General features: G+C 24.5%; 3 protein-coding genes across 4 annotated transcripts; 2 read left to right on the top strand and 1 right to left on the bottom strand.

The window, feature by feature from the left end:
* The first annotated feature begins 5,598 nt into the window (after nt 1-5,598).
* LOC107997975 (RRP12-like protein) lies at nt 5,599-11,744 on the top strand. Its single transcript, XM_017056936.3, has 23 exons — nt 5,599-5,882; nt 5,953-6,127; nt 6,223-6,349; nt 6,418-6,600; nt 6,734-6,893; nt 6,955-7,133; nt 7,388-7,623; nt 7,723-7,890; nt 7,973-8,081; nt 8,179-8,343; nt 8,422-8,543; nt 8,604-8,718; nt 8,781-9,017; nt 9,079-9,305; nt 9,396-9,519; nt 9,630-9,915; nt 10,000-10,157; nt 10,225-10,487; nt 10,572-10,729; nt 10,825-11,004; nt 11,078-11,197; nt 11,295-11,457; nt 11,533-11,744. The coding sequence occupies exons 1-23, from the start codon at nt 5,747-5,749 to the stop codon at nt 11,621-11,623; spliced, it is 3,882 nt and encodes a 1,293-aa protein (XP_016912425.3). The 5' UTR covers nt 5,599-5,746; the 3' UTR covers nt 11,624-11,744.
* Nucleotides 11,745-12,162: 418 nt separating this feature from the next.
* Nucleotides 12,163-13,328, bottom strand: LOC107997980 (glutaredoxin 3). Its single transcript, XM_017056945.3, has 2 exons — nt 13,147-13,328; nt 12,163-12,801 (listed from the first exon to the last, which is right to left on the bottom strand). The coding sequence occupies exons 1-2, from the start codon at nt 13,194-13,196 to the stop codon at nt 12,180-12,182; spliced, it is 672 nt and encodes a 223-aa protein (XP_016912434.1). The 5' UTR covers nt 13,197-13,328; the 3' UTR covers nt 12,163-12,179.
* A 674-nt stretch (nt 13,329-14,002) lies between these two features.
* On the top strand, nt 14,003-22,658 carry LOC107997978 (lymphocyte cytosolic protein 2). Of its 2 annotated transcripts, none has more exons than XM_017056939.3 (9): nt 14,003-14,313; nt 15,373-15,435; nt 16,113-16,171; nt 18,007-18,578; nt 18,735-19,081; nt 19,158-19,299; nt 21,297-21,470; nt 21,615-21,753; nt 21,966-22,658. In XM_017056939.3, the coding sequence occupies exons 1-9, from the start codon at nt 14,230-14,232 to the stop codon at nt 22,111-22,113; spliced, it is 1,728 nt and encodes a 575-aa protein (XP_016912428.1). In that variant the 5' UTR covers nt 14,003-14,229; the 3' UTR covers nt 22,114-22,658. The 2 variants fall into 2 exon arrangements, with proteins under 2 accessions (XP_016912428.1, XP_028522598.1); XM_028666797.2 differs by lacking the exon at nt 14,003-14,313 and adding an exon at nt 17,206-17,355 and having other exon boundaries at nt 15,371-15,435.
* The last annotated feature ends 148 nt before the right edge of the window (nt 22,659-22,806 follow it).

The raw sequence follows: 22,806 nt of genomic DNA, 5'->3' as shown, positions 1-22,806 counted from the left end.
CATTTTCTTCATTGCTTTGATAATTTTTTTGATAACTATAACCAAAACACAACAAGATTTTAGAACTGAAATTGAAGAAATGATAAAATTGCGAATTATATAAAAACAAATTATATTGATATTGAATTTATCTCGAAATATTTACTATGCACTAATGTAATACTTATAGGAAGAGAATTAAAAACTTTCTGACTTCCGTAAACTAAATTTTTCTTTTATTATTTTTATTAACGTTTCGATGAAAATTGCGTCACATAGAATGGTTAATTGACGATTCTATGACAAGAGAACATCGTACAAAAGAAGCACCTGGTCCAAACTAGAAGGGACTTTTAAGGGACTAATTCATCGTATTTCTATAGCAGACAATCTTGCACCCCTTTAGACAAGGTTCCTCTTGCTTTGTCTAACTTCTGAAGTCCTTAGAATAGATCCAGCTGCTGGATCTTTTGTGTCCTCGACAAGTTTTCGCGCTCTAACTGAACACGTGCAACCTTGAGTTTTATTCTTTTATTTTGTTTTTTTGTTTGTTTTATTGTTTTATCGGAATTTGTGTCTTGAAGTGTTTCTCGTATTAATGAATTTAATAATTATCCTTTTAATGTGAAAATGATTCTTTTCAATTTATTCAATTCTACGTTCAATATATGATTTTAAATAGATTAAATAAAATTTAAAAATTGTATTTTAAGATATTTATATTTTTCAAAGGCATTATTGTCTTTTATAAAATCTTTTGTAGAATCATTATCTTAGTTAATTTATGTCTCTTAAAATTGAAAGACTAATAATTTTTAATTAATAATTTTTTTTTCTTATAAAAATTATATTTTGAAATTCATGTATAGAATTTTTTAGAAATTTTAATAATTCTACATGTTTTATTCATAAAACTTTATATTTTTAAATAAAATTTAATAAATAAATTAATATGTAAGTATATTTTTTCATATATATTAGTTTCACATATATTTATGTTTAATAGTTTAAATCTTATGAAATCTTATGTAAAATACATTATATATCTAATAACTATATAGTATAATTATTATAAAAGTTTCAGATACTCAGCCACCGTTCCTTTGGTAAATATACGATTTCATTAACGACAAGCATGAGAGGATTACTAAGTGTAATTGAAGGAACAAGATTATGCAACTTACAGATATCGCGTCTGTACGTCATATAAGGATTAATGATCTTTGATCAAATTTTTTTTACGGTTCGAAGATTCATTCTCTTCTAAATAATTTCGATCTCTTGCATTTATTAATCCTCTACGAAAGTTTATCTTTCTTCCATTCTAGAATCGAAACAATATCATTCCTTATATATTTTTTTTTATTATATAAACTATTTTCTTTTTCACCTGAAAAATATTAATATTAATTATATTTCATAATATTAGGCTATTATATTGCAAATTATAATTATAATTATATATATATATAAAAAATAATAAAATAAAAATATAATAATTATATAAATATAAAAATTAAAACAATTTTCGAATATTTTTTTTCTAAAATGTCTGAAATAAAATTCCAAAAATAATATGTAATAATCTAATAAAAAGAAATAAGCAATGAATGAAATACTATTTTAATGTTGGTGTTTTTTCTTTTTTTTTTTCCAGTTTCGAGCTGGATTTTTACGAAATTCTTGAAAATAAAGGATTAAATATACTAATATCCGACGATATCAATCATCACATAGTTCTAAAGGTTTGATACGAATAATTGCATTTATCAATTCTTCAATTTTTTATAAATTTTCACTTTTACATTAGAATAAATATATAATATGGAATAATAGAAATTATTTATTATTTATAGAAATAAATGATATGAGAACATTATTTTCTGAACGAATTAAAATTGAATATTAATGGTTGTAAAAAAATATGTAAAAAAAATTGAAAAATTAGATAATAGAAATGAAATTAAAAAATTAAATTCATTTTTTATATGTTTATTATATATAAAATTGTATTTATTATATATATTAAAATTGTAAAAGTAAATTTTCTCAGAATAAAATGTGGAAATAAAACATTAATTAATGTGATAAAAAAGGAAAATCAATTCAAATGATAAATACTATATATCAATAGTATTAATAAATCAAGTGAAAAAATAATGAAATATTATCTATTTTAAGGAAAAATAAAATAGAATAATAAAACCATGAATAAATTTCTTTAAGAATTTAACTAAACTAAATAACTGAAGAAAAAAAAATATTTTTAACAATATAGTAATAAAATTCTAAAATTAAATCTTTTATTATGTAAAATCTTTAAATTAAGAAATTGGAAATACATTATAGTAAGAGATTGTAGATAATGATGACGAAAATATAATTTATAATTTGTTCGTTCATAACAATATAAGAAATGAATTTTGTTCAATGAAATCTTCTTGTATTAAAAAGGATTTATATTAAAAGTGTGATGTATTAAAAGTTTTAATTAATGAATTAATTTTATAAGTTCTAAATAGTTCTATGACAAGATTATTTTAAAAAACTAATAATTATTATAAAAATTTCGTATAATACATTCATTATTGATCAAATTTTCATTAGCTAAATATTTTCTATGAAACTTATTTTTATATTACAAAACATTGAAGCTTTTTTTAAAATTTTATATTCCATTCTAATTTGTACCATAATATAAATGATTAATCCTAACATATAAAAATTAAAAAATTATTTCACTATTAATTTTTATTAAATTTCATTACAAATTTTAAAAAAATCTAAATTTATAAAATATCTTCTCACAAATTTATAAAATTTTAGAAGAAAATATGAAGAAAGTTATATTTTTTTATTATTGCTATTATTATAAATTTTTTAACGAGAATTAATCATTTAAAAAGATTGAATGAGAAGAAATACCGCGAATTTAATGGTATGTTTCTTGCGTAGGTCGTCCTTTTTATATGACGTCACAGAATCAATACGCCATTCTGAGTTCACTATCTACGTCATCAATAATACTTTGACTCTTGATCGTATTCAACTACTAGAAACAAGCATACTATGTTACCATCACCTGAACTTGTTCCTCTAATGCAATTTATCAAGTACTCAGTGTTGTAAAACGAGCGAAAGACATTGAATTAGTTGAGAAACGAGATTGCTCCTTTCTATCTTAATTTTACTCCTATTCAATTGTAAATCCCTGATAAGGAGTTGCAAATGTAACTTCGAGTTCGTAGTCAAAAGGTAAAAGTGATTCTTTGAATAAATTCTATAAAAAAATTTGAAAATATATAATTTCTATCATTTATAAATTATCTAATATATTCTTATATATATTAATTATTATATTTATTAATTTCGGAAAAAAAATTAAAGATTGATATTTTGAAAATATATAATGAAAATAGTATAAATATATTCTTTTAAATTCTTTTAAATAAAAAAATAGAATTCTTTGTTTTGAACTTCACAATAAATTTTTAATGAATTAACAATAATTATCTTTACATTCTTTATTTCAATAGAGCGTTAACCTCTTATTTATATTGTTTACCTGACAATTTCAATCATAATTTGTCATACATAAATTTAATTCCCAAAAATATTCCAATAAATCTCACTGAAAAAAAAAAAAATTTATTAAAACTTCATTTTAAACTAATTTATTTGATCTAAATTAAAATTATTAGGTTAGAATTATTAAAATTACTTTAATTTATTTGATATATTTAGAAAATTTAAATCAATTATAATAATTTAAAATCAATTTTAATGCAATTTTAGAATTTTTAAACAACAAAAATAAAATATCTAAATTTATTGTTATTCACAATGATTATTGTAATTTTAATTGCCGATGAAGCGTGTAATTAAAACGGCAAATAGCTATAGATTTTGAAAAATTTTATATAAATTTTATATTAAATTTTACATAATAATATAATAAATTTTACATAATTTGTAAAATAGTCAATTGTTGTTAAATACCGTTTTCTCCAAACGTACCAATTTATAAAACTTGTCTATACAATTCATCTAATAATAATGTTAATAAGAATATTTTATTCTATTATGCACGAACCATTTTATTTCGTATTTTGCTCAATGCAGGATGAAATTGTTAATAGGAAGCGAAAAATACATCTTTGTTGTGTGAGGCCAAAAATTTGTATTTTCATCGTAATTTGTATTGTAGATGAAATTTTATTCTGCGAAGAAACAAAAAAATTTAAATTATTCTCGCAATATTTATTGATACTTATCGAATCAAATAATAAAAATAATATTTCTATTTCAATCCTTCCATCTTGATCATTCGTTTAATATAATCCACTATAGTTTTTCGAGATATCGATTATTGTGATGAAAAAATAAATCGAGAATTGTTTCAAATCGTTTGATTTTATTAAAATCTATTATAAAGTAGAATTGATCTGTTTTGAAAAAACAGTTTGTTTAATAAAAAGTCTATAAATATATCTTAATCTATAATATATGTATCTGTAATATATCTCTAATATAATATAATTAATTAATCTATACTTTTACTTTTTATTTTATATTAAATGCTTTGAATACTTTGAAAATCTATAAAAAAATTTAAATTCTATATTAAATTTTTTATAATAGTATATAAGTTTTTTTGCACAAAATTTCAGAATTTACGCTAAAATTGTATCTTCAGATAAAACAGATCTTCTATTCCAATATTATAAATATTGGAAAATTGTATTATAATAACGTCAAAAAATAACAGAAGTAACAGAATCTTTTTGTAATTGTCATGATATTCATAAAGATTAGGAAACAGTTGAAAGAGAAAAGATTTTATTGTGAACGAATCTTAATCTCCATATTCAAACAATTAAACAAAAAAAATATTATTAGAATAAAAAAATTTTTTTTTGTTTATATTCATTTTTATTGCATATTAAAATTTAATCTTTGATTTCTATTTCAATTCATATTTTATTTCAATTTAATTTCCATATATTATTAAATATTTAATATTGAAAAAGTTAAATCCTTCATCGACAAGTTCATTCTTTCCATTATTCTCTTAAAAGAAATTGTAATTGTAATATCATGACAAAGAATAATGAGCATTGTTAAAGAATTATAATTTATTAATGAAAGATGTAAAAAAATTTGGTTATCAATTTCACTACACAAAGATTATATTTCTTTATGGTATCGTCATGCTAATGATGTAAATAAGGAAATCGCATATTTCAAAGTTCTGACATTATATCATACGGTATCTTAATATATTCTTTTTAATAAATACTATATGTTTAATAATTTCTTTATAAAAATAGAATTACTTATGTCTGTTTCTGCAAAAAACTGATGGATGATATATTGATATATAGTTGATAATGAAATTGCAATTAAATGTAATAACAGAAAGTTATTTTCTATCTTTTTAAAATCCTATAAATTTAACTTGAATATATAGTTTCTTAAAATTCATTCGTATCTAAATAATCATATACAAATTCAATTAAAAATAGCAAAATATCTACATATAAGAATTCTTATAGTCGATTTCTAATAGCCATTTTCTGCCATCTTTTGACAAATAATAGAATTCATTTTCTGACGTTGCCGATAGGCATTTCTTTGTGTGTACAAGCACGTGCAATATGAGGATAACCTCACTTTTTAATTAATGTGAATAGAAACAATATAAAAACAATTTATACGTGTGAATTAAAAAATTTTGATATATTATTTAAATATATATATATAAGAAATGGGGAAATTCGGACCACGATTAGGTAGCCGAAAGAATGCGAAACGATGGTCAAAAGGACAAAGTTCCAGTTCTAATCCTGAAACTAAAAAACATCGAGAACAAGCAACATGTTTATTTTTTAAGGATCCTACAGGTATTTATTAAGATTACAATTTTTTAAAATTTATTTTTCTCAATTTTATATCATTTAATTTTAATTTTAGGAAAACCTGGTATAACGAAGGAGGATTTACAAAAACATAATGCTATTCAAGGAATTGAGCCTCAATTTGAAAAACTTGGTCTTGATGAAGAAAGTAATTGGGAAAATACTACAGAAAATACTGCAGATACATTTGCTACTAATTATAGTAATTGTTCAAATGTATCGTTTAGTAGGTAAATAATTAATTGTTTTTAAAGAAGCATTATATATATATATTTATAAATATTCATAAAATTTGAAAGATATTAAAAAAATAACAATTTTGTAGATTTTTAAATCATTTTCAATCAAATTCAGTGTTGCATAAAGAAATGTTAGCTGTATTATCTGCAGTTACAGAAGTTATAAAACAAAATGGTGGAAATGAATCTTCTACAGAATATTTTGCTGCATTGGTATATATTAATATATAAATTGATTTAAAAAAAAGATGTGAAATAATAAATAATTATTAATATTTTAGATGAGTACTTTGGAAGCAATTGAATCAGAAACATCAATTGCAGCTACATTATCATTATTAGGCATGGGTTTAAAAACTGTACCAAAGAATGTTTTAAATATTCAATTTGGAGCTGCAAGTAAAATTTTCTTAGATATTCTTGTCAAACATGCAACATCAGATGAGTTTTTGATACTTCGACATGTAAATTTTTAATTAAATAATTCAATATTATAATAATATAATATATACTATATATATACTATAATATATAATAATATATACTATATATTATATATACATATATTAATAATATATACTATTTATACTTTTACAGTGTATTCATTGTTTATGTTTATTGCTTCGAGTATTAGAACCAGCTGCATGGTCTAATTCATCTACAGTACAAGTATTAGAGTCCGTTTTATCATTTGTTGTATATTGTAAACCAAAAGTGAGGAAATCGGCACAACATGGAATTTGTGCCATATTAAAAGGTTAAATAAAATATATAACATAAATAAATTTTGATAAATTTTAATATTATGATAATTATAGGAAGTGATATCATGAAAGCTGATAATCCACCACAATATCATCCAGCTACACCATATATTGCAAAATTTTGCATTAGCCAATTACAACTTGATTCTGAATCCAGTGGAGTTACAAATGTTCTTCATATTCTCACATTATTGAAAGATATTTTCCATCATTTACCTACAAATTATGTAAAGGTACATATTAATATATTCTAAAATCTATAAAACATTATAGAACATTAAGTTAATATGAAATTATTAATTTCATTTTTTATGGGCTTTTTCATCTATCGAGTATTTCATTAAACATCATTGAACAATGTTCTTGCTTAACGAAGTATAATGAAATAAAATTCTTTTATTCATATGTCATGTCGAGTTTTAATCGGAATATTTTAGATAAAATTTTTTACTTATATTATGCAATTAAATATTTTCATTTCTTTCAGATAATTAGTGAATCTTTATTGACACTTATGACATTAAAAAATGTATTAGTAACCTCATGTTGTTTACAAGCCTTTCATGGTTTGTTTGTTTCTCGACCACCAAAAACTGTTCTTTCAACACAAATAAATGGACAAATTATTACTGCTCTTTATGATTATCAACCTCCATCAAGTGATACACAACCAACTTTAGCATGGCTGACTGTTATGCAAGAAGCACATTTAAATTTAGCCAAGTAAATAATTATTTTATTTTTGAATTTCTGTATTTTAAATTTTATTGAAAAAATAATTATTAATATTAATCTTATTTATTTTTTATTTTTAATTTACAGCATTTCTTTGAATTTATGTGCAGTTCTTCTTCCAAGATTATTTGAAAAATGTATGCAGTTATGGCTTTCAGATAAATCAAAAATTATAGCTGGCTCTTCAAATACAGTAAAATTATTATTACAGGATTGTATTAGTAAAATGTGTGAAAATGAAGAAACAGTAAAAAGGTAAAATTAAATAAGAATATTTTATTTTTAATATGCAAATTCATATTTTATTGTTTATATTTTAATTTATATTCTATTTTAGTTTTAAAGATACTATTGATCAAATAATTTTTATGATGTATAATGCATTGGGTTATCAATATTTGGAAGCATGGTATCACATTCTTCATTTAATAGCCTTACTTTTCCAGGTAATTACAACATTTATTTTGTCTTCTTTTTTATTTTTTTATTATTTGTAATTTATATTATGTATATATATATGAGTAAATTTTTTTTTTATTATAGATAGTTGGTAAACCAAAAAGTAAACAATTAATGGATATATTAAAAAGATTAGCTGATTTACGTGACTCTTATAATTTTGCATCAAAAAATGATGCTGAATATGCTATTGGAGCTGCAATAAGAACTCTAGGACCAGAAGCAGTATTAAATTTGATTCCATTGAAAGCGAGTAATCTCATGTAATCTCAAATATACATAAAATTATTATTTTATAAATATATAATATAAATTTTTTTCTTATAGGCATCGGATAATGTAATTAATTTAAAAAGAACTTGGTTACTACCATTATTGAAGGATTGTGTAATAGGTGGATCACTTACTTTCTTCACAGAAACATTATTACCTCTTGTTTCATTCTGCGAGTAAGTATTTTAAGTTATTATATATATATATAATATAATGTTAATTATAATTAATTCTAGAAAAAAAGCGACCGAACCTATAGGAGGAAAAACTTACGAGTTTCTCATTTGCCAAATCTGGGCTATTTTACCAAGTATATGCAACAATGCCACTGATGTAAAAGAAAATTTTAAGGTATATATCATATATATACATACAAAAATGTAATTTAGTATTATATAATTTTTTTTTTTTAGAATATTGCTCGATTACTAGGAACAACTTTCAATGAGAAAAAAGAATTAAGAATGTCAATAATGAGTGCCTTACGAAGGTTAATAATAAAAGCAGTCGAAGATGATGATAAAGAAGATATATCTGAATTAGCTAGATTTGCAAAGAATTATTTACCACTGTTTTTAAATTTATATACTACTAAACCAAACGGAACTGATGAAGAAGGACAACGTTTCGCAACATTTGATACAATGAAGGTATAGTGTTTGAATATAGAATACAATGTTCTTTGAAGAAATTAATTTTTTATAATTATAGGTATATCTTACAATTACAAATAAGGAGTTAATACATGAATTATTTGATCGAGCATTATGTAGATTAAAAGAACTTAATGCTGACGATTTTTTCAAAGAAAGTGTTCATGATATAATAAGATTATTTGTTGAATATACTGATATTGATAGATTAAAAACTTTTTATGATATGTGCATATTATCTATTAAAGAAAGTTCAAATATTAAGGAACAAAAAAAAGCATATAGGTAATCTTTTTTTAAATATCTATAATTAAATATTTTATATAATATTTTTATAAAAGAAAAATTTTACGATTTTGTTATTCTTATTTTTAGATTTTTGGAAGAAATATGTGGCAGTGAAAAAGAAACGTGCAAAGAGTTTGTAAGTCAATATAGACGTGAAATACAAAAATTATTAATATCCTCAGCCACTGAAGTTGCAAAACCAAGCAGAGGAGTAAATATTGAAATTTTTTTAACTTTATTAATATATAAATTTTATATTATAAATATTATTAATTTTAAAAGATTAATGTGATAAAACAAAATGTATTTTTTTTTAATCAGGCTCGAATAAGATGTTTAACTCATCTTATCAAAATTCATCCACAATTAGAAAAAACTAAATTCTTAGAAGCCATTGTTCCTGAAACAGTAATATATTTAAAGGATATAAATTTAAAATGTCGAACGTCTGCGTACCAATTATTAAATGCTATTGCTGAGAAATTTTTAGAAAATCCTACACATCTTAAAGATTATGTTAATATGCTAATAGTTGGTTTAGGTGGTGTACAAAAGTATTGTGCTGCATCTATATTAGCACTTGCCTCTATTACTTATCATTATAATGGTATAATTTATTTGAAATTAATATTAAAATAAATATTTTGAATAAAACATTCATAATAAAAATAATATTATAACATCATAACAGGGTCTTTGGGTGTAGACACAATCAAAGAAATTTTAGAACATACATGCAAACTTGTTACATGTCCTACAAGAGAAATTGTAGAAGCCGCATTATCATACATTAAAGTTTATATTACTGTGATGCCGTCTCCTATTGTTGCTTCGACTTTAACTAAATTAGTGAGTAGAAATATAAATAAACTTGAAAATTTAATTAATTTAATTAAGCGAATTGATTTAATTATAGATGGATGCTATATGTGGGATGACTGATGATTGTCATAGACATTTTCGACAGAAAGTACGCGATATTTTAGTAAAATTATTGAGAAAATACGGAATGGATACAATTTCTGTCATGATTCCAGTCTCGAACACGATATTGCATAAAAGATTGAAAAATATGAATAAAGTTGAAGAAGCAAAGAAAAAAAAGAAAGAGATGAAAAAATCAAACCAACAAGAAATCGATGAAGATAATGAATTTAATCCAAAAAGAAGACCAAAAAGGTAATTTTAAATTTTTTTATTGAAAATTATATTTTTTCCGAATCAAATTATTATAATCTTTAATCTTTAATCTTTAAAATATAGTATAGAGGATATACTGGCGGATAGTGAAGATGAATTTGAAGAAATGGAAAATAAAGAACCGAAGAAAAAAAATAGAACATTGAGAAAGGAAGTTTGGATTCAAGAAAATGAAGAAATTGTTGATCTCGTAGATCCAGCAGCTGCTCGAAATATATCAAGTGAGTGTATTTTTAAAATTTAATTAATTAAGATTACTATATATTAATATATAATATTAATAATTATAATTAATTATATAAAATAATGTTTTTAGCAACACAACCTAGAGTCTTAAATTCCAAAACAATTGCAAAACCAAAAGATCGTGGATTCAAAACTTCATCAGATGGACGTCTTATTATCACACTAGATAATGAAAAAGCTGATGAAACGGAAATTAATAAGAAAAAGAAATCTCCATTATTATTGCACAGTGATTCAGAAAATGATTATGGTAAAAAAATATAATTATGTAAGAACATAAAATAATCTAAAATTAAACGAACACAATCGATTTATGTTTTCAGAAGAAAGCAATGATGACGCTGAATCAGTAATTACATTACAAACAATGAATAGAAAACGTAAATTTAGTGAAAATAATGACAACATTAGTGTAAGGAGTGGATCCACATTAAAATATCAAGGTAATACGATTATAACTTAAAACATTTTTTAATTTTGATCTTATAATAATTAACTTATATTCATAACTTATAATAATTAAAAATTTTTCACTCATAGCGGGAGGATCTGGAATACATCGGCAATTGAAAAAAGCAAAAATGGAACATTGTATTCCAGGAGCAGAATACAAAGCACCAAAAGCTGGAGGTGATATTAAAAAGAAAGGCAAACCAGATCCATATGCTTATATACCTCTATCAAGAGCAGCATTAAATAAAAGGTAAATATATTTAAAAATATTTAAAATCTCTATCCAAATTTTATCATTAGAATAATTTATATTTTTCATTTTCAGAAAAAAGAAAAAAAATGTAACTAAATTTCAGAATATTATTAAAGGAGCAAAAAAAGGTGCAAAAACAGGAATGAAAAATAGAAAAAATTAGAATTTACTTGTGAATATATATTGCTATAATATAATAAATAATAAATAATAATACTTATATAAATAATTCATGATTATAATGTTTTCATTAAATAATAATAAAAATATATATATAAGCTGTATTACATGATAAAATTTTATAACTAAAATCAAATTAAAATCTTTAATATTATAATTTATTATATATTAATATTATCAATTTATATATACTTAAATAATTAAAATATTTTTAACATCAAAATGAATTCATAACAAAGAAAATTTTTATAATATTATTTATATAATCTATTTATTAATAATTAGGGTTTTACAAAGAAATTTTTGTATAAAGATTATTTAATTTATTATATATTTCAATAGAGCAAATATTGAAATTCTTACAACTGATAGAAAATAATTTAAAAATAATTATATTAAAATAGTGACTGATTTTTCTTTCTGAAAGAAAATAATTAATACATAATCTATATTAAAAATGCTATAATTAAACATTTTCATTCATCCTAAAATATTTATATATTTTTATCAATAAAAACTCACATTTTCGTTAACTCTTATTAACTTTTCTTAGGCAACATATTTTCTAGCTCTCCAGATTCACTCATTTCCTTTATAATATCCAATCCTCCAATAAGTTCTCCATTTATATACAACTGAGGATATGTAGGCCAATCACTAAATTTTTTAAGTCCTTCTCTAACATCATTATCTTGTAAAATATCAAATGATTGATAGTCTGCTTTATAAGAATCTAAAATGGAAACTATTGTTCTAGAAAATCCACAACGTGGATTTATCGGAGATCCTTTCATGAATAGCATACAAGGTGCTTGATTTATTAATTTTTTTAATCTTTCTTCAAGATTTTCTTTTGGTTTATATGTTTCAATTGAAATGGAATCTTTTTTGGATAACTGATGTTTGATTTTGTCTGCTATAGCAGAAGGGTTGGCTCCATCGACTCTATCGAGTATAGTATCGTTTCTTGTGAAAATAATTGTTGGTACTGCACTGATACCAGCTTTTAAAGATACATCAGGAATTTTTTCAGCTTCGATTTTAGCAAATTTAACTTCTTTATATTCAGTTAATTTGCTCATTTCTTCGATCACATCATTTATCTGCGAACATTGATCAGCCCATGGCGCGTAGAAATGAATGACAGAAAGATCTTGTGACCTGACATAATAAATAAACATGAATTTAAAAATAATATATTTAAGTAATAAACACGTCTATAAACAATATAATAATATATAATATAACTTTGCTATTTTATCATAAAATTATCGAAAAAAAATTCGTGACTTCTGAACCTTTCATATTGAATGAAAAGAATATTATAAACATTTATATTTTTATTTGTATTAATATATTGCATCATCTAAAAAAATGAATATTTTTTCTGATTATGAAATAGTAATTTTAAAATATAAATTTTGATTTTTTCACAACAATATTAAGGAAGAAAAATGGGAATAGGTTATGTTATTTCTAGAATTGTATAAACTTATATTTACTCACTTAACATAATTCTCGTATTCTTGCTGAGAATTAAGATTAGTGACAGACATTCTGTCACGTTCTTTCTATTTTTGATAAATACGCAAGAATATTAAAAATAAATATCTTACAAATACATCCACTCACCACGGTAGCGTCTACGCGACTTTCAATATTGTTCTCATGGAGGTTTTATATTCACAATTGCAAAACTTCTGCTTCTGCGCAGAAGTTTGCCAATCCACTATGTGCTGCAATAGAATAATTTGATTTTAATAAAGTGTTTTTATAATATAAAAATAATATTAATGTATCACTTATTATTATTAATTATTGTTCTTTGTTGCTTCACAATTAAAAATGAAAATGAATCTTATTTTAATTAATTTAATGCGTTTATTAAAAATTATATATAATATTTTTATTCAAATCTTTTAATAAAGAAGTACTCGTTATTTGTAAAGCTAAATAAAAAATCTGACTGAAAACAAAAAGCTATAATTTAAGTTAAAATGGCGCGAAATAAAAAATTTATCGCACAATGTAAATTTGACTTTAGATTTATGGTTCTCAATTATGATCTTAAAATATTTTAAAAGATTTTAAAATTTCTAAATTTTTAAAATTCTAAAATTGTTTTTAAACAAATAGAAAATGTTTAATTGTAAAACAAATATTTTTCTTTTATATATTTTTTCTAATTTTCTAATTATCTTTTAAAAAAAACTTTAAAATAATATTATAATGAATTTAAAATGCTATTTTAAATTTAAATAAAGTTAAATTTTTATAATTTTACAATCACTTATTAATTACTGAAATGTCAAAGAAAAACTTATATAAATTGAGAATCACTGGTACTAGATTGTGTCAGATAAAACAGGTGCACTAAAAGAAAGTGGCCAATCGGAGTGTCGATGGGTAGTTCGTCATACAAAGCATATAAGACAGTCGTCATTGAACGTTACGGGGGGGGTAAGAAAAGAAAATACGAAGCAGCAAGGGCTGTCAAGATACCTCGCCCACAAAAAGCAGATGCAGATGCGACCGGACGGTGAACACGTGCGACGCTTTTTTGTGACGGACGCATGAACACGCGGTGCAATGTTCAAAAAGTTGTCGCGAAGCGACGCCCTTGAGAATATATCCAATTGGAGTACCAATGATGTGTTGTGCCTGCTTCGAAAGGTGAGTAAACTTTGATTCAAAGTGATCTTCGGCATTGTCAGGCACGAATTTCTAAAGCGAACGAATCAAAATCTCAAATGATTTTTTAAATCATATGAAAATACTCAATATTTTCTTTTTCGAGTTTTCATATTTACCTTAACAATTGAATATTTATGATATGTATTAAATTCTATCATTTATATATTTATTGAAATAAATTCATTTCATAATAAATAGTAAAAGAAAAATTAAATATATTATTTATATAAATATATTATAGATAAAAGATACTATATAACAAAATCAATAAGTATAAGTTATCCTTTTTTGACGTGATATCTCAGAATGGTTTAGTACTTTGCAAACTGTCAAATTGCATGACAGAATATTGAAAATTGCAAGAAATACAAATAATGTTTTATATGTATATTTTTAATTAATTATACAAAATGAATAAGTTCATGTATCATATTGTACTTTTTTTTCATGTTTTAAAATCGTGGGATTAGAATATTAAAACCATTGAAATGTGTGAATAAAATTGAGCCGATGAATGTATACCGACTGAGTATACGTTCCGTTTGAGAATATTTAAATTCTAATTCAAAATTATATTATCGAAATAAAATATCAAATACAATAATATTATTATAAAATAAAATGCAATAATGCAATTTTTAATAGTAAGAATTATTATTTAAATAATCTTAAAATCATAGAAACATACATCTGCTATTTATCATTCAATTTTATACAATATATCCTCAAATGATAAAACTCTAGCGTGTTTTTATTTCATACTATAAAATTAACATAATCGAAAAATTTGTATTTGTTATCAAATACAAATTTAATTTTTGCAAAATATTTAGAAATATCAATATTAATCAATCTAATATATAATTAATATTACTCAATTTAAACTGATATAACAAAATACAAAGGAAAAGGAACTTGTATCTATTCATTCTGCACTTTGTTGTCCTAATAATGTAAATATTTGTACAAGATATAGTATATATGCATGTTATCAGTAATGCACATCCTGTTTGATCGAACGAGTTTTTTCTTTTATAGAACGGTCTGGATGAATGTTGTAAAGCTATCGCAAAACGACAGATCGATGGTGACGAATTATTGGTGAGTAAATTTGTCTTAGATCTGATATCAGTTATCATCATGACTTTTTTTCCTGTTTTATTCAAGTTTCGCTAATTAATATTTATGTCATCTATGAATATATATAATAATATATTTATAAATACATTGATAATTATAATATATTATATGGATTAGTAATAAAACGTTTATGAAGATGACTCTATCTGTTATAAACTAAATTCTAAAAAAATAATTATTAATCTATTCCAATTATTTTTAAAGAAAAATCACTGCAAAAACTTTCATTGAAATATCTATAAGAATAACAAGCTTATTTGAAATGAGCATAAGTTCTAAAAAATAATTATTAATTCAAATTTTTTTATACTTCGTAAAAACGCAAACAAGAAGAAATTAAGAAAAGAAATTATTAGAAATTTTTTCGTTGAGATTAGAAAAAAAATCTTTGATATTAAAAAGAATAATCAAAGACTTGTCACTTTCACTAATTAATTGAATAAAACATTGGGCATTATTCGCATGCTGCCAAGTCACACAATGCAAAGAGAAACAAATTTCTAATCGGTGGAAATAAATAGAAAACGTGGGGATAATGCAATGAGCAAGTTTCATTCATAATTCGTGTCGTTACATATTTCGTTTCCAACTGACGCGTGCTCTCTTATGTTCTTCTTAATTAATTGTAATTATTCCAGCACTTGACGGAAGGGAAACTGGCGCTGTGGAAGAGTGACCTCACGCGTCCACTGATATGGTAAGAGAACGAAATATCAGACATGTCTCGTTTCTCCGTAAAATGTGGTGGAACAAAGTGGACCGTTCTTGTGACCAAATAGAATGTTGATGTTCGTTTCACAGCTAACGGTTCTTACATCTCCTTGAGACATTCCTTTGAACCGTGATCGCTGAATAATTATCCATACACACTTAAGCATGTTCCATAATTTTCGAAAGTGTACTGTTCGGAATAATTAGAAAATTATCCGACTGAATGAATTTATTACTCAATTAGATCTTAAATATAGCATATATCTTCAGCATTGTATGCTATACCTTAAAATTGATGATTGGAAATCAAGAAATGATCTTACATTTTACACTTTTTTTAATACTTAGAAAGTACTATGCTTTGAAGTAATTGGAAATGGAAAGAAGAACTTACGCGTTTTACATTCTCTAATTATTTACAAAGTAATAACATTAATAATTTATCTACTTATTTAATTTTAAATGCATAGACCAAGTTTTTGTTATAAAAAGTATAAATAGAAAGATGAAATGATGTAATATGAAACTGGAAATAGAAAAATGACTTTACATGTTTTAAATTTTCTAGTTACTTGTATAGCAATAACATCTCTTTTGTAATATAAATTTTTGAAAAGTGTTTGTTACAAAAGATATAGATAGAAAAATAAACTAATAAAATAAAGATAAGATAAAATATGATAAAAATTATACTCTAAATATGACCTAAAAATTATACTCTTATCCCTTTATTATTTCTTCATAGATATTATTTTTAGAACTTTTTATTTGAAAATTCTTGAAACTTTTATTTTCAAAAGAATCACATCATTCTATTAATGAATACCATGTTTTAAAATTCCAAAAGAAAATATACTTTTCAATGAAAATATAAATCTGAACAATACCCAGGTGCCACAGCGTATGTTCTACTTCTATTCCATTGTTGAACTCCATGCTAGTAGAGGAATTGTATCGACATTAGAGACCGTACATATATAGAGAAGACGAATTGTTTGCATTCTATTGATATTACAACAGCTATTCCATCCTACCATTCTAAGCGTCGCGGTGGCTTAAACCGGTGAAAAATTTGGCGAGCGATGATGCTATAGAAAGCGTCGCCGGACGCAGTATGCATACCAAGAGGAAGGTTCAATGGCTTGAGTGGTGAAATCAAAATATGCTGTGGTTAGTATTTCCGAAGGCCATGCTAAGACCGAGTGGCCCCCGGTTATACAAACCGGTGCAATAAGTGCGTAATTCTATCGTGTGGGATGTCCTTACGATCATTCAATATCACTACTGACGCCACGAAATTTATCGTCTTCTTTTATTAAGGAAATTCCACTTGACAACAACGCGACTGTTAATGCGACGACATTAGTATGCTATTTGTAATTAGATGATAATGTTTCTAGAGAATTCGAAAGTTGAATATTAAAAATGAACAAAATTTTTTAATACTTAATTATGTATATATACAATTAAACTGATAAATACAGATAACATTTGTTTGAAAAATTTAAATATATAAAAATTTATAGAAATGCACATGATATGTAACATAAGATATAAAAATATCCAAAATAATATTATGTTACATGGAGTATAAAATAAATAAATCCTTCATTTTCTTTTCTATAATTGTGTTTAAAATATAAAAATTTATATAAATATATTCATAGGCTAGTGATATTAATAAGAGATGAAAAATATTTGTATCTAATTTTAAATAAATATTTTTTAAATGGATTAATTTAACGATCGTTTTTTATTATAATTAATTTTTTTTAATAGAGTATCAACTACAAATTTTTAAAGTATTCGTCAATTTTTTAGGAATCTTTGGACATTCGTAGAGGAAGTGAGAAAAACACCAGAAAAATTTGTAGAAGAAAAGATTCTTGAATCCCAATCGAACGAAGATCATTTAAGCGACACCGGCTCCTGGGGGACCGATTTCGAGGATGAAACAAATGAGGAGAATACTTTATCAGAAACTCAGAGAATTTCCGGATCAAATTATGAATCTAAAAGTAATCAGAAAGTTTTAGAGAACAATGCAGATCTTAAACAGAAAGATATACAAACAGAGAAAGTATCGAAGCAAGAGGAAGAAGAAACTTATGTGAATTGCGGTCTTACGATTGATGAGAATACATATGCGAATTGTCAAGAAACTGTGCCATTGAAGAATGCGTCCAGATTGCATAATCAAGGAGAAAAATCATTAGCTGAACAACTTAAGGAGCAATTGCAATTTATAAATACCAAAAAGCCAATAATGGGGCCAAAACCTGAATTATTGCAAACAAAAAATGTAGAGGTTTCAGTTTTAAATCGAACTCAACCTCGGAAATCGTTTCTTCATAATACAAAGACCAAATCGAATAATCTTACTCAAACGCAAAGTTAGTAAATTAGAAACAATAAAAAGATTATATTTATTCATATATTCTGTAAAAATATTTTTGAATGTTATTTTTAAATATTTTTTTTTCTTTTAATATAATAGAGATTCGAATAATTTAATAAATAATATTTAAAATTTCAATTGATAATTTCAGAAAGAATGACGGTGCCTCCTCCACCACAGCCAGTAAAAAATAAAGATCAAATGGTGATTATCGAGAAATCGAACAAAGATCAAACAAAACCTCCTGCAACGCTCAGAAATCTCGATCTAGTTGCCAATTTACCCACAAAGACAGAAGAAAGCGAAGATGAATACGAGTCATTCGATGAACAAATAATTGAACAAAATCAAAAAAAAAATATGTTGAGAGTGGACAGTAAGCAATCATTGACTAGTGGTCATCAGAGTTCTGTGGAAAGTGTTTACCAACCACCAAGTGTTACAAGTTATGAAGAAGAAGAAGAACACTATGATATTTATGAATCAATCACGGAAACAGTAAGTTTTAAAATACATTTTTAATTTTATAATAATAATATTTTAAAAATTGAATTAATAAGAATTATTTTTACAGCCAGACGATAATGGATACTATTTAAATCCTATTCAGAGGCCGGCTAATGTGAAAACACCCCCACCATTGCCAGCCAAACCTCCTCAATCATCGGCTACCCCCTCTCCAACTCCCTCTCGAACAGATATAGAAAAATTAAAAGGTATATAATTTTGATTCTTTTTATAATTTCTTTTTAGTCATTTTATATGTGTGCGAAATAACAAATATTATGGAAAATTCCCATCATATGATAAAACTGTCTCTCATATGTCAGCATGAATATTAAAATGAAAAAAGAAATTAAACTGAGGTTGTTGAAGATAGTCAGTGGTGCAACATGTTACAATGTATAAGATAAAAAGTGCAGGCTGCATTAAATTGGAGGAATAAAAAGTTTTCAGTGTCCCAACTTCTCATAAACATGTGCGTGGCAAATGGCCAACCACCAATGGTTCTGCATCAACCTGATGCACATTGCAATTGCAGTCAGTCATGGATGAACTATCGTTCACACAATCCTCTCTATTTCAAGTTGTAATAGTATATCTATATATTTCAAACGAAATTTGTGTAACATTCGAATAATAGTGATAATAATTTACTAACGAAATACATAATAAGAGATATGAATTAAAAAGTAAATTCTGAACTCTAATAGCAGAAAAAAGTGCAGTTTCAAAGTTAATTAAACAAAGAAATAATGTTTCGAAGAGATTACAATTTTCCAAAAACTGATTAAATACAAACTACATATCTTTGAATCTTATCAAAAACGGAAGAGGAAATAGTGGGATGGAATGTGTTCCTGCTTCTATCTGAGATTGAGCAAACAGCTCGTGGGAGGTTTAGGTGCTCGTCTCGCCGATGAAGTGTCCGATATGATAGTAAGGATCAAACGAGGACTTTCACGATGTTATTACACTCAACCACCTGAGCCACCAGGTAGAATCTCTTACGAAGCGAATTTTTTGTCTACCATATCGTTTACATTTTCTTTTACATCTGTGTACATATTATAATTTGAATTATAAAATCATCAAATATTTCAATAATTGCTTATCAAGCGTTTCTTCATAAATTTTGCTATCTTTAAATTAAAAATAATTTTTTGATAAATATGTTTATACCATATGTTTTATCTTAAATTGGAAATACTTAAAATAATCTAAATTGGAAAAACTTAAAATAATCTCAATGCGTATAGATCAGTCAATATATTTTTAAGCTTTGAGGAGACAACGTGACCCATGCTGAGAGACCAACGGATGGCCGAGTCTTGTAGTTTATTCGGCTAATTCTTCTTTAAATGCCAGTCTGTGTAGTGATTTCATAGAGTTCAGATCGTTTGAATTTTTTCTGTCTTAAAGTTTTTCTATTTGAATAATTTTTAATCTTAAGATAATTTTTAATCTTGTAAGAAATTTATTTTAATAATCTTCAAATGGTTAGACCAATACAAAATTTGTTTAATTATTATTTATTAATTTACAATAAAAAGTTTATATGAATAATAACAACATTAAATTTGCTGTTTAGTATTTGTCATAAATAATTTAAAATGCTGTATTATATGAATTATTGAAACCAGTTATCCTTGAAATAGATCATTTCAATCCCATTAATTTAAAGTAATTTATTAAGCGAGATTATTCTATTAAGCAATATATTCTTCTATAGTTCTATTTTTATATCTATTCAAAATTAGATTCATTCATTACATCAAATAGACAACAATAGAAAATTTTATTTTTGAAACAAAGACCACATTCAAATTTCCAGATGATGAATGAAAAAAGATTTGACGATATATTGGTGCATATTCTTTTGATAAACGCGTGAAAAATTTCAAATAGTTTATTTCTGAGTGAAACGTGAAGATCTTCTGAAAATGGCTACCATAATTGGAGATCCAAAAAGAAACGTATCCTTAAACACTGCGATTCGCCGTCAGGCAAGTCTTTCAGAATGTCTGACTCAGGCAACTCTTACCCAAGCTCGTCTGAATTTAGCAAGTTAGTGATAAAACTTATGAATTTTCAAAATTTTCATAAATAAATAAAATTTAGCTTTCGATAGATTTAAATAAAATAAAATGATTATTAGAGTCTGATTAGAAAGATATAATTGAGAGAGATTAATGTTTTGTATTGTTTTCAGAGAGATCTCCTGAAAAAAAATCGGCTACATTACCTCATTCTAACAGTAATACTTCTCTATTGTCGGAAAGAGCTACGAGACCATTACCACCGCCTCCAGAGAGACAATCTTACATCGACAAACCTTGGTTCCACAACGTTACCAGAGAGCAAGCAACAACTCTTATTAAAGAACGTGAGTTTTTGTAATAAATAGATTATTATTAACTAGAATAGATTATCATTAAACTTTGGCAATGGACAAATTTCTATATTCTTAGTTAATTTTTGTTATCCGATTATATTATTAATATTGAATAAATTTATCATTATGTTTTAGAAAGTACTTACGGTAACTCACAAGACGGATACTTCCTTCTGAGACCATCCACGACAAATGTGAATAACCCTTTGGCTTTGGTCCTTTGGTACAGGGATAGAGTATATAATGTTCCAGTCAGGAAAAGGCCTGACAATAGGTAAGCAAGTTTTCCACAGTGATATCTTTTGTCCGTACATATCTTTGCTAGGTACTGGACTTATTCTATAGAAATAAAAAATAATGAAATATCTTTAAAAACTTTATTAAAAGAATTTTTATGAGAGAAAAATAAGAATTGGTAAAAAAATTAAAAATAAATGATGAAAAAATTGAACAAAGTCGAGAGTTATTTGTATATTTTTTGAATAGGTATGCATTAGGTTCTGCAAAAGTAAATGAGCAATCGTTTTCTAATGTGGAGGAGATCGTGATGTTTTATACAAGAGAAGAATTAGTTCTTCATAGCGGTGGCGTGGAAATGGGAAGCACAAAATTAACGGATACTCCGCCTAAATAAATTTTTGAAAGTTCTCACAAACCAGCTTATGCAATACAAACACTGCCTATTTAAGAATTTCTAAAAAAAATTTGCATGTATTTATTCAATAAGTGCCTTTTGTATATGATGATAAATCAATTTCGCATATTTTTTAAAGTTGGAATGCATTTATATATATATATGAATTGTAACACTCACGTGAGTATGTTAGTATTTAAACAAAAAAAGAAAACGGATCTCTTATAAAATTGCGTGCATATTTTTTTAATACAGAATTTTTTATAACATATATAGAACATATACAAATAGTATTTTTTCTAATGTTAAATTTAAAATTGAAATTTAAAGAGCATTGATGTATTGTAGATATTATTTTTGTATTGGAAAAGTCACTTTGTGCACATAACAAAATAAATATAATTTACATTTTTGTATACTTGTTGTAGATTAGATAATTTGGAAGAATTTATAAATATGAAATTGTATTAGATAAACAATGTATATTAGAAATTTGTAAATAAGAAATTTTTTGTTTCAAAAATAAAATTTCAAAATATAGATAATTATCTCTATTATTATCGATCATCTGTTTAATTATAAAAATTGATTATGTAAATAATTATATAATTCGTATCACTATATACAAAGTGACTTTGTATAATTGTGACAGATGTAGATATATTTCAAAACATATATTAAATATTCGTACAT

The sequence above is a fragment of the Apis cerana genome, linkage group LG15 (genome assembly GCF_029169275.1).
Source record: "Apis cerana isolate GH-2021 linkage group LG15, AcerK_1.0, whole genome shotgun sequence".
Classification (NCBI taxonomy): Eukaryota; Metazoa; Arthropoda; class Insecta; order Hymenoptera; family Apidae; genus Apis; species Apis cerana.
This window is presented reverse-complemented; position numbering and strand designations above follow the sequence as displayed.

What these genes read in the sequence shown, in the direction of transcription:
- LOC107997980 (XM_017056945.3), bottom strand. Translation starts at nt 13,196, where the DNA reads ATGTCTGTCACTAATCTTAATTCTCAGCAAGAATACGAGAATTATGTT. An exon ending in GAATACGAGAATTATGTTAA is followed by an intron (nt 12,802 to 13,146) that starts GTGAGTAAATAT and finishes TTATTATGTCAG; the next exon opens with GTCACAAGATCTTTCTGTCA.
- LOC107997975 (XM_017056936.3), top strand. Translation starts at nt 5,747, where the DNA reads ATGGGGAAATTCGGACCACGATTAGGTAGCCGAAAGAATGCGAAACGA. An exon ending in CAACATTTGATACAATGAAG is followed by an intron (nt 9,018 to 9,078) that starts GTATAGTGTTTG and finishes TTATAATTATAG; the next exon opens with GTATATCTTACAATTACAAA. An exon ending in GAACAAAAAAAAGCATATAG is followed by an intron (nt 9,306 to 9,395) that starts GTAATCTTTTTT and finishes TCTTATTTTTAG; the next exon opens with ATTTTTGGAAGAAATATGTG.
- LOC107997978 (XM_017056939.3), top strand. Translation starts at nt 14,230, where the DNA reads ATGTTCAAAAAGTTGTCGCGAAGCGACGCCCTTGAGAATATATCCAAT. An exon ending in AGATATAGAAAAATTAAAAG is followed by an intron (nt 19,300 to 21,296) that starts GTATATAATTTT and finishes TATTGTTTTCAG; the next exon opens with AGAGATCTCCTGAAAAAAAA. An exon ending in AACAACTCTTATTAAAGAAC is followed by an intron (nt 21,471 to 21,614) that starts GTGAGTTTTTGT and finishes ATTATGTTTTAG; the next exon opens with AAAGTACTTACGGTAACTCA.